The following is a 13,257-nucleotide window of genomic DNA, read 5'->3' as shown; positions in this document are numbered from 1 at the left end:
ATACATGAACATCGCTTGAATAGTTAGTTTTAATCACGTGGTCTCTTTGACTTATCTCTATTGACAACCAAGTTTGTTTACACATCGTGATGCTATTCCAGCATAGATCTAGTATATACAGCCAACTCTACCAGATAAATATTAGATGCCTTGGTCTAGTGTCTTAAAATAAAAAACTAGTAACAGTATTGCGTTGGATCAAGTAAGATTGATTTCAGTACACAAATATATGAGCTTACAAAAGTTGTGTGACAGGTGAAATCTACTGATAAAGAAAAATGTCACCGTGATCCTGGTACTAAAGTAAACAGAAAATATCTAAGTCTTGGCTTTAAAGCAATGTACCAAATAAGTCTGTAGGAACGCGGTCATGGTAGCACGCTGATACACAAGTACTTTGTTACATAAGACCATGCTGAAGGATATATTTAGTGATACTTTGATAACATGTACTCCAGTCATTTAAACTTTAAAGGTAAATAAGTAGTTTTACATTGATGTGTGTACGTGTGTCCGTGTTTATATGTCTGACGCCCTTGTAAAATGTGTTTGAAGTTTTATTTTTCAAGCTTTGATTTTGGTTATAAAATGGCTATTGCATTTTTTAGCTACAAAACACAGAAGTAATTTACATCTTCTTATCTTATCTTATATAATACAGACGTTACTTCAAAAAAGAAGATGATTACGTCCTACGCGTCATGCATTTAGTCATGCATATTAACCAATGACTTAAATTCTGCCAAGTCACTGGTTTTCCTGGCTAGCTCAGGCAACCCATTCCATGCTCTAATAGCACTAGGGAAGAAGGAGTATTTGTACAAATTTGTCCTAGCATATGGGACGAGGAATGTGCCTTTATCTTTGTGTCTTTCAGAGTATTTTATTAAATTTTGTTTTTGTATTTGAAGATTATGGTTCAGTGTTTTATGTATGATTGCTACTTTACTTTTGAGCCTTCTGTCCTGAAGGCTTTCTAAATTTAGTGATTTTACTAAAGGTGTTACTCTAGTCAAATGTGAATATTCGTTTGTTATGAATCGCACTGCTCTATTTTGTGTCTGTTCTAGTTTCTTAATGTTTTCTTGAGTTGAGGGGTCCCAAACAGAGGATGCATATTCTATTATTGGCCTAACCAAGGTTAAATAACATTTTAGTTTTATGTTCTTATTTGATTTATAGAAATTTCTTTTAATAAATCCTAATGCTTTGTTTGATTTTTTTGTAGTTTCATCAATATGTGGATTCCATGACAGTTTTTCATTTATTATAACACCTAGGTATTTTGCGTTTTTAGTCTGTGTTACTGGTTTGCCATGAATAAGATAAGTGGAATTAATTTGTTTTAGTTTTTTTGTTACTCTTAACAACTGACATTTTTCTGGGTGGAAAGACATGCTCCAATTTGATTCCCATTTCTGTAATTCATCTAATTCTCTTTGTAAAATATCTGTGTCTTGTGTTGTTTTTATTGTTCTATATATTATGCAATCGTCTGCAAATAATCTGACTTTTGTTCCTGAACTAATGCAATTTGGTAAATCATTTATGTAAATTAAAAATAGTAGTGGACCCAAGACTGTTCCTTGAGGTACACCTGAGTTTACTGTTATCGGTGTTGATTTAGAGCCATTTATTATTACAGTTTGTTCTCTCCCTATCAGAAAGTCTTTAATCCACTGATGCAGTGGACCATTAATGCCGAAATATTTTAATTTTTTAAGCAAACTATGGTGGTGAACTTTGTCAAAAGCCTTAGAAAAATCTAGTAAGATAGCATCTATTTGTTCACTATTATCTAAACCTTTTGAAAAATCATCAATTAGTCCTATTAGTTGTGTTTCACATGATCTATATTTCCTAAAGCCATGTTGGTATGGTGTGAGGACATTATGTTTGTCTAAGTGGTTTATGATGTTGCTACATATTATGTGTTCTAGGATTTTACATGTGATGCTGGTAAGTGATACTGGTCTGTAGTTTCCTGGGTCAGATTTTTCTCCTTTTTTAAATAGGGGGGTGACATTAGCTTCTTTCCAGTCCTTTGGTACTCTTCTAAACAAGAGTTCTGTATAATTGTTTGTTGTTCTTTGTTTGTGTATGGAAATACTCAAACACTTTTTATATTTTCTATTATGATTTTTTCAAAATAAATTTTGAAGCCTCGTTTTAAAAAAGACAACAACATTGCCATCTGATAGCCTCAAGCTTTTAAAAAAAACAGTTTATACCATTGCAGGTTTATCATAGTCCCAGCTTGCGTGCTCATGTACGATCAAATGAACCAAGCCCAATCTGGCCTTGAAATATGATTTACAGACGACATTGTGCTCTCTTAGGATTAAGGGGTTGGAGCTGGAGGAATTAATACGAAACACAGTGGGCTGGCTATTTTTGTCATCGGAGAATAGTTTGACATAGTAGCTTACAAAAAATACTTTTTGTCTTATGTAGGACAGACTTACGAACGGATTGACAACGTTATAACAACACTTCAATTAGTTCACACTTGTGGGTTTTGTTTTCTAGAATTGTAATGTTGGTTTCTAACAAAATTGTGTTAGAGAAGAAACTTTTTAAAAAAAAAGATTCTTTTGCTAAAACTTAACTAAGTAACTAACTAACTAAGTAGTACTGTTAGAGATTGTTTTTTTAGGTTTACGTAAACACACACTCTGTCTGTCTGTATAGTAAAAAGCAAATTTTGCACAATTATTTATTTTACCTGACAATACAAGAATAAATTTAACAAGATTACAAAGAGAGTTTGTATTACACAAACTCAAAGGCGGCCCCCGTCGAAGTCGGATCCCTGTCGGATCTGCATATTTGCAAATAATATTTGGTGATTTAATTTTGTTGTAAAATGTTTTACATGTTTCGGATGTTCCTTCAGAGTTGAAGATAATTACTTCCTAGTCCAAACCTCCCGCAGGACGACGGGGGATGGGAGCGGGCAGGGTTTGAACCCTGGACCATCCATAAATCTGAACGACAGTCCAGCGCGCAAACCGCACGACCAGGCAGCCATCCGATGGTCAAAAGTAATAATGTTTCAAAGATTCATTTGACGTAAATTTAAATTTAAATTAAGTAAAAAATTGATTAGTTTTAGTATATTAAAACATTACAATATTGATCAAAACGATTGGAAATGAAAATCTACACTTTTTTACACTTTAAGTTTAGAAATTGAAATTCTACATCTTAATCTAGTCTATTTTAGTCTAAACTAGATCTAGAAATTCTAGATATAGACTCTAAAATAATTTTAATTAGAATATAAATCCATATCTAGATATACTGTAATAAAAATCTAGATCTAGTTTAAAAAATCTAGATTAGATCTAAATCAAGATATCATTCCTTTTTTAAACGCGAGTCACATAACGAGGCTTAATAAACATTACTATACCGAGTTCTTTTTTCATTTCATTTGAAGAATTAATTCCATATTACGTCAAAGGAAAAAAAAAACACTACGTCACACGGCCTAGCTAGACTAAAAATCGCCTTCATCGATACGAGCCATTTATCGAGTGTTCATTGACTTTGGTGCACCGAGTGCGTTCTTTAAGCATTTCATTTAAAGAATTCATTCCATATGACGTCAAAGGAAAAAAAAACACTACGTCACACGGCCTAGCTAGAATAAAAATCGCCTTCATCATTACGAGCCATTTATCGAGTGTTCATAGACATTGGTGCACCGAGTGCGTTCTTTTAGCATTTCTTTTAAAGAATTCCTTCCATATGACGTCAAAGGAAAAAAAACACACTACGTCACACGGCTTAGTTAGACTAAAATATGTTTTCATTAATACAAGCAATTTTTCGAGGGTTAATAGACATTGGTGCATCGAGTGCGTTCTTTTAACATTACATTTAAAGAGTCCATTCATATGACGTCAAAGAAAAAAAAATCCATTACCTCACAATAGGCTAGTACCGGTACCAAAAAAAATGTCTTTATTCACACGAGATATTTAACGAGGGTTCATAGACATTGGTGCACTGAGTTCTAATAGAATTTATTTAAAAAGGATCAAAGCCGCATTGTTTTTGCGTTTTGTCTGTCAGTCGGTCTGTCCGTCATCTTGATATAAAAAAAACAACAACTAAAAGTTATTAAAAATTGATTAACCTTTATTCTACGTTTCAAAACATCGCAATAATTTTTAGGTATGAACACAATTGAAAAGTTTATATAATAGATTGTTCCAGATGTTTGTATAAATAGTAAAAGAAAAAGAGAATTCTAGATAAATGAAATACCGTTAATTAAATTTTTTGGATGGTCTCGTAAAAAAATTAGATGTACTACAGCCATGTGGAGAGATTTTCATACCTTACTTTGGTGTTTGGATTCTGTTTTCCTTAAAAATCGGAACATAATATTAACGATAATTAGATTTTTTAATGTTTTAGGTAGAAAGTTAAATGTACTGTAAGAGAGTAGTGAGTTAAAATATTTTTCATAAAAATCCGTAAAAACATTATTTCGTAAATGAGAAGATTATTTGTTTATTAATTAGAAGAGGGAGTTCAAACAATTATTTGGCGTTAGTAGATTTTTAAATAAATTCGGAAATTTCTGGCGACGATTTGTAAGAAACAAAATCCGGAACTTTCTTTATCGATTACAAAACTTCTATGTTATGTTTTAGCAAAAAAATTAAATGTCTAAAAAGTAATTTTCAGTAATCAATTCTAGTAAATTACTTTTTTTTAAAGCCCTGAAAAAACTATTGTCGATATTTTTAAAATTTGTTTAAAGATGAAAATACGGAACAATTTGATATTGATAACCAAATTATAGTGACGCATTGTCAAATAATATAAGTGTAATATTAGTAAATTACGCGATTTCAAACAATCATTAGGCATAATTCATGTTTTATAAAACAATATCCGGAACATTTTTACACTTAATGAAATATAAGTCAGTATAGAGATTTTGATTTAGCATTAATATGCAATTTACATAAAAAACGGAACAACATATTATTGATAATGTGTTTTTGCAACGTTTAAGCATGGAAATTGAATGTAATATAAATTAGAAGAGCAAACAAACATTTGTTGGGGTTGATTAGTTTTGCACAAAAAAATCCGGAACAATCAATTTTTAGATACTTAAAACTATTGAGATGTTACGGGAGGAACATTAAAGTGTAAATCAGATTTTCAATAGCTTTTAGAGTTCTAGTTTTTGTAATCTAATCGTGACGGACAGACCGATCAACAGACAAAACGCACAAAAATAATCTTCTTTTATTCGGATGGGGAACTAAACAAAAAATAAATAAAATCTGATTTTTTTAAAAAGTTTAAGGAATTGGTTTAGCACCTGGTCATGTAGCGACGTTTTCTACTGCACGAAAATCGCTGCATAAAAAGTCCATTTAAAAAAATGTGCGTGATATTTACATACAAAATGCATTATTAGCCTTTATAAACAAACATAAATGTTTTCTTTTAATTTTAGCAGCTAGTTGACCAGAAAAAACATCTTTAACTATTATTTATATTTGTTGTAAACATTTCCTGTACATTTTTAAAATATATTTGACTTAGTGATACTGAAAATACACAGAAAATGTTCATCTTTGTTAGCATATTGTAACATTGCCTCCCTTACATTTACGTAATTGTTTTAGAATTGGTGTATTTTTATGAAAAAATCGCTTGCATAATTAATTTTATAAATTAAACGGTTTGCTTTTAGAAAACCAAAAGTAGCCGTTGCACCTAAACTTTTCAAGCCGCATTTAATGATGAAATAATATTTTTCATATCTCTTCTAGTTTTCGAGATCTGAGTGTGACAGACGGACAGACGGACATTTTGCACAAACCTAATATCGGCTTTTTCCCCCTTACGGGGGCCGCTAAAAAAACAATTCGTTAATTAACTATTATTAATTAATTATTTTGTTAGGTATCTTGAAAAGGGGTAAAATTATTTCTATCGCACAGATTTATATGTCTAGGTCAGCCATGCGTGTAATTATAAGAGTGATCCAAACTAATTGATACAATTACACTTAATATTAGCTTTGTTTTTAAAAAGTATTTTTTATGTTTAACTTGTTCTTTGTGTATTTCAATGAATCCATAAATAAAGTAACTGATGACTTAGATCTACAATTTAATTAATTTAAAGAAAGACAGGAATAAGTTTGAAGCTCATAATTACAATATAAATATTTCAGCTTACAGAATGACAAGCCCAGCGACTGCCAAAATACTATTACCGACTCTGTTGACATTGGTAACAATCGGTGCACTACCTGTTACCGACACACCACTCAACTCTAGGCTCCTTCTTAATCCTTCTCAGCTTCCTAAAGTAGAAGTAATTCATGAGTGGGTCTCTCTGGACTATGACTGGCGCTTCAGCTGGGTCAAAGACTACTACACGGAGAGAGGATGGTTCGATGCTAAGCAGAATCTGCTCTCCAGCATTGACATCTACAACGGTGACATTTATGTCACGGTGATCAGACTGTCCGTCGCTGTGCCCTCAGGATTGAACAAAGTGGTCAGCGTTCAGGGAAAACCCGTTCTCCAGCCGTTTCCTAGCTTCGGTAGAAATGAGATCGGCATATGCAGCAACTTGCAATTTCCTTTCGCTTCCTTCACTGACCCCAACACTGGCTACATGTACGTAGTGGATGTAGGTAGAATAGGGCGCAACCCAAACGCTCAAGCGCCTTGCCCGCCGAAACTCGTCGTTCTCGACCTTAACAACAAGGGCGCCCTACTCCGCAGCCATAGCTTTCCGGAAGCGGTTGTGCCGAGACACACCAACATGGTGAACGACCTTGTCCTGGATTACGTGACCGTGAACTCCACGGAGGTCAAGTACGTGTACATCACAGACACCGGAAACGCGCAGATCATCGTTTTCGATGTACAGACCAACCAGACCTGGGCTTTCCGGGACGTCTCCATGAAGACGGATGCTGATCGGGTGTTTATGATCAACGGAGTCAATTACACTATGGATGTTCCCGTGGACGGGATTGCTATCGACCGCGAGTACAATTTTGTGTATTACAGTGCTGTGGGAAGTAGAAAGTTTTATCAGATTCCGACTTCCGTATTGCGCAACAACAGCGGGGATTTCGCCCCGGACTTGCGGCTTGTCGGGAACAAGGTGTCCAACTCTGATGGCATGGCGTCAGGCAAAACTAACATTTATTATGGAGCTGGTGGACTGAATGCATTGTTCAGGTCTCATTTTTTTTAATTTTTATTTTATCGGTCTGGTAGCCTTTTTTTTTTTACAATTATACTGCATTACAGTAAAACTTTCATTAATTGAGATGAAAAATAAAAATAGATCGATGCATAGAACAAAGAAGCAAAAGTTTTATCTAAAAAATGTGAGTCATATATAAGTTTACTTACTGTACATTTCAGTGTACTAGCTTTAGTAATAAACAACGAAATAAACGAATTACCCACAAGTTAATTACGACTAATGTTCAATTTAAAGAAAATACCAATGATCTAGATGCTATGTCGCGTTTGCGTTTAATCTCCAAAGAACTAATTACAAATAAAAGTATATCGAATAAACTCATTACAGGTATTCTTATAACGAATAACGGAATTGCCAATAAAATAATTTTACAGATATTAATTACAAATAAACAAATTATTTATAAACCAATCAACAATAACCAGATAACGAGTAAAAGGCAATAAACTGATTGCATTTAAAATAAAACTCCCACAAACAAATAGTTTAGACATAAATAATCTATATAAAAAAAATGATCTATAAAAAATGATCTATAAAATAAAATTATTCATTTAAAAAAAAATTATAATATGTCTATTAAAACCATTTTATTCCCCAGAGCCTGCATAGTCGTCCAAAACGTGATCGTTTTATTCCTAGCACTATTTATAGAGATTTACTTCTGTTCAAAAGAAAGATTCGCATAAGTCCTTTTTGTTTCCACCAGTGATTGGACCCTAATGTCACATTGAGTAACTAATGTTGGTTTTGTTGAAAATTCAGGTAGTCTAAGTGAAAAGTAGCTAGAAGGTTTAGGTTCCAGTAAGATTTTCTAAGTGAGATGACTGCTAAACGAAACACATTTGCAAAGTAAGATGACCACTAAACCCAAGAGATTTACTAAGTAAGCTGACCACTAAACGCAACACTTTTACTAAGTAAAATGACAACTAAACGCAACACTTTTACTAAGTGAGATGACCCCTAAACGCAACACATTTACTAAAGGAGATGACCGCTAAACACAACAAATTTTCTAAGTAAGATGACCACTAAACCCAACACATTTACTAAGTAAGCTGACCACTAAACACAACACATTTTCTAAGTAAGATGACCACTAAACCCAACACATTTACTAAGTAAGCTGACCACTAAACACAACACATTTACTAAGTGAGATGACCACTAAACACAACACATTTACTAAGTGAGATGACCACTAAACACAACACATTTACTAAGTAAGATGACCACTAAACCCAACACATTTACTAAGTAAGCTGACCACTAAACACAACACATTTTCTAAGTAAGATGACCACTAAACCCAACACATTTACTAAGTAAGCTGACCACTAAACACAACACATTTACTAAGTGAGATGACCACTAAACACAACACATTTACTAAGTAAGATGACCACTAAACCCAACACATTTACTAAGTAAGCTGACCACTAAACACAACACATTTACTAAGTGAGATGACCACTAAACACAACACATTTACTAAGTGAGATGACCACTAAACACAACACATTTACTTAGTAAGATGACCACTAAACACAACACATTTACTTAGTAAGATAACCAATAAACACAACACATTTACTAAGTGAGATGACTACTAAACACAACACATTTACTAAGTGAGATGACCACTAAACACAACACATTTACTTAGTAAGATGACCACTAAACACAACACATTTACTTAGTAAGATGACCACTAAACACACCACATTTACTAAGTAAGATGACCACTAAACACAACACATTTACTTAGTAAGATAACCAATAAACACAAATAACGTTATTATTTAAACTTTTTAAGACACCTAGGGAAAATTATTTCAAATTCATTGACATTGACACTGATAGAAACGGTCACATTGACACCGACAATGTCAGCACTAAAACGACTTTCACATTGACAAATACCGATACAGTTTTATCGGCACTGACTGACAAAGACAGCATTGACAAGGACAAAGACAGCACTAACAAAGACATTCACTTTGACATGGACATTTACATTGAAAATATCAACTGGATTGATGTTGACATTAATATGTAGCGATGACAATGCAACTACCTTTGATGCTGTCCAAGACTGACACTAACAAAGACACCTGACATCGACAATAAAATGGTATGAATATAACATAGACAATGACATTGACACAGTTAGAGTCAGCCATTTTGCTATTGAAAGGACAGTCACATTGACTCTGACGAAGACAGTCACATTGACTCTGACGAAGACAGTCACATTGACTCTGACGATGACAGTCACATTGACTCTGACGAAGACAGTCACATTGACTCTGACGATGACAGTCACATTGACTCTGACGATGACAGTCACATTGACTCTGACGATGACAGACACATTGACTCTGACGATGACAGACACATTGACTCTGACGATGACAGACACATTGACTCTGACGATGACAGTCACATTGACTGACGATGACAGTCACATTGACTCTGACGATGACAGTCACATTGACTCTGACGATGACAGACACATTGACTCTGACGATGACAGACACATTGACTCTGACGATGACAGACACATTGGCTCTGACGATGACAGACACATTGACTCTGACGATGACAGACACATTGACTCTGACGATGACAGACACATTGGCTCTGACGATGACAGACACATTGGCATAGAAAATGAAAATGGGATTTACTCTAACACTGTTATTGACATTTTGTCTCCCAGTCAAACACAGGTTTGAACCAAACGTACCGTCACTAAATGTCGTGAAGTATTGTACAATGGCTTACTTAGAACGCACTAGAAGACATTCGTCATTATGGTGCTCTAGCACAGTGGTCTTCAACCTTTTTTTAGGGCTACCTACAGCCCCCTTTTCGTATTTGAAGACAGGCGCAAAAGACGGAAAGAAAATTTAAATAGACCGCTAGCGGACAACGGCTTTGTCTGCACTTAATTCGGGGAAATATGCAGGTTACAACTGGGTTTGCTTAGTTATGTGAAACACTGCACTCAGCCTTAATCTTCGGAATCGAAGACATTGTTATTATTATCATTATACAAAAAACTATGTCAAATAATGTGCAGTGATTACACACAAAAATTAATCTCATTGACATGACTTTCTTTAAAATCTTAGGAATAGTCCCTTTTTAAATTATTGAATATTAGGGCCTACTGTTTTTAGGTTTAATTGTAACTTAAGTATTATTTATAATATAAACATTATTATTTCTGAATACACTACAAAATGAAAATAGGCTATTGGAAACCTTGTGCCTCCTGTAGTCTGACGATATTAGAAATTTCAAGCTTTTAATTAGCCAAAGCAAGGCGAAAGTCTCCTCTAGTGGCTACATCCAGTCTATTTCTTTGCTTATTCATTAGGTTTGTTACGCACCAAATTTTAATAGGATCAGTAACTATCTAGATTCTAGATCTAATTAACCCAATCATTTTTCTAAATTTCAAAATTTAAAGCCACATTTAAGGTACACTATGGCAAGGGAGATAATATGTTGTATTACAAGGGATGTAAGATTAAGGTTATATTGGTGGTTTCCCTTGTCATTAGCAGCTTCACCCTCACCTACCCCTTCGTCTGTTAGACCACACAAGATCTGTTTCTCCTAGACCATACAAGATCTGTTATTCCTAGACCACACAAGATCTGTTTCTCCTAGACAACACAAGATCTGTTTCTCCTAGACCACACAAGGTCTGTTTTTCCTAGACCACACAAGATCTGTTTCTCCTAGACCACACAAGGTCTGTTTTTCCTAGACCACACAAGATCTGTTTCTCCATTCCGCTCTTGTCTTTTTATTCTTTTATGTTGTCTTTTCATTGCTTTCTCTGAACACCTCTTCTTCTTTTTTCTGTTCCCTGAAGGAAGTTCTTTGCGAACTCTGAGGACCTTGTGATATGGCCATAGAGTTTTAGTTTCCGTTATTTGACAGTAGTTAGCAGGTCATCGTGGGGTCCAATCGCTTTACCAGTCCTGTTTCTAATCACTTCGTTTGTATTAGACACCTGGGATCTTCTCCATTCCATTGCTAAGATCTTCCTCTCTGCAGTCAGTGTCCAAAATTCGCAAGTATATAAGAATGTGGGAGTACATCAGTCTGATTTTAGTGTCGAGGCCTATACCTTTGTCTCCCAGACCTTTGTCTCCTAGACCCAAGGTCTCCCAGACCTTTGTCTCCTAGACCTTTGTCTCCTAGACCCAAGGTCTCCCAGACCTTTGTCTCCTAGACCTTTGTCTCCTAGACCTTTGTCTCCTAGACCCAAGGTCTCCCAGACCTTTGTCTCCCAGACCTTTGTCTCCTAGACCCAAGGTCTCCCAGACCTTTGTCTCCTAGACCTTTATTATGTCAATCCATGCATCCTTGCTCGATATCAATTTTTATTATTATTAAATTGAAATTGTTTTAAAATTGGTAGACATTTCATTAAAATAAAACTATAGGAAAACTATGAAGACAGTCAACAGAACATCAGAGATTAACTAGATATAGCTGATAAGAGAATGTTTTTATAATGCTATAATGATGTTTATAAACATACTTATATTTCCATTACCTTGGTATATAGGTGGCCCATCACCAAGGATATGGAAACGCAGGGAAGCACGGAAAGCAATGTCACCATGGCAACGCAAAGCCTCCTGGCCCAAGATGATAACCTCTTCCGCTGGGTGGACAGCATGAAGCTGGACACTAACGGCTACTTGTGGTTTGTTTCTAACCGCGCTCCAGAGTACCTCAACGGAAATATGGATTTCACTGGGGCCAAGGGAGCTAACTTTCGAATATGCCGTGTTTTTGTAGATGATCTCCCTTATCTACTAAAATCCTAAAATAGAGACTGCCTATACCTAACAATTGGCAGAACCTCAAATTATGATACCTAGTGTAAATATCTGTACAAGCTAAATCTATATATTAATCATAAAAACAAGAAAAACATTAAAAATATTTTTTAAAGAAAAGCAAAACGTTTATTAGGTGCAATTGTATCAATTAGTTTGGATCAGTCATGTGATTAAACGTGTAATAAATCTAGACTAACAATAATACATTTGGGCGATTAGAAATATTTGTACCAATTAATATCTCATGCTTTTAGTTTTCTCAATGTGCTGTCTGGACCAGTTGGGAAAAATGGGCGGGGGGGAGAGAAGGGGGCGTCTATGTGCATTTACCGTGATTCGGTTTTAAGTACTTTAAAAAATGTTCACTCAGGGTGCAAGCGCCTTAAGGGGACTAATTCAACTTATGCCACCCATAGACACAGATGCCACCACATCTTGTCAAGTACGATTTCTTTCCCTTGTTCAATACTAAACAAAATAATTTATTTCCAATGAACTAATTGTTGTTTTTTCATTGATTGTTGTTTTGTCAGGTACAAGGGAAAAAAAGTGTGCAAAATTTCAACTTGATCCGAAATTGGGTGTGGGAGAAAAAAAAGTGTACAAACTTTTTACCAGACAGACAGACAGAGTTGATATAAGCTTTGTAATTATACTTTTTTTTTCCTCGAGTTTGATCAAACTTCTAAACTTTGATGATGTCAATCAATGATAAATCTAGACACCATCTAGACTGTTTTGTTGATGGGAGTCGTGGAAGTACAACTGTCTCTACCTTCATTTGTTCTTGTCCTAGCGTGCTGTTGTTTCTGTCCTTAGATTCATTCTAATAAATATCTAGTATACAAACTCTAAAGCAGAGTGCTGTTCTACTGTTTATGAATGGTTTGGATGGATTTTGTCACATTTAAATAAGGGAACAAATTTTGATAATAGATTAAAATATTTATATATATGTATGTCAGTAATATAAGCAGCTCTTGTTTTTTAAAGCACTTTGAGCCTACTGTGTGTTTATCAATGAAATTAGATTGTTAGCAATGTACATAAGCAAAGTAAGCTACTGGTAGGCCCAAGATTGTTAGCAATGTGCATAAGCAAGGTAAGCTACTGG

General features: G+C 34.7%; 1 protein-coding gene across 1 annotated transcript; it reads left to right on the top strand.

Annotated features, from left to right (window-relative positions):
- Window positions 1-203: 203 nt before the first annotated feature.
- On the top strand, window positions 204-12,406 carry LOC106052404 (major royal jelly protein 5-like). Its single transcript, XM_056042698.1, has 3 exons — window positions 204-475; window positions 6,215-7,238; window positions 11,864-12,406. The coding sequence occupies exons 1-3, from the start codon at window positions 448-450 to the stop codon at window positions 12,126-12,128; spliced, it is 1,317 nt and encodes a 438-aa protein (XP_055898673.1). The 5' UTR covers window positions 204-447; the 3' UTR covers window positions 12,129-12,406.
- Window positions 12,407-13,257: the final 851 nt, after the last annotated feature.

This window comes from Biomphalaria glabrata, chromosome 9, assembly GCF_947242115.1.
Source record: "Biomphalaria glabrata chromosome 9, xgBioGlab47.1, whole genome shotgun sequence".
NCBI classification, from domain to species: domain Eukaryota; kingdom Metazoa; phylum Mollusca; class Gastropoda; family Planorbidae; genus Biomphalaria; species Biomphalaria glabrata.
Note: the sequence above shows the minus strand (reverse complement) of the source record. Positions and strands in the feature narration are given on the sequence as shown.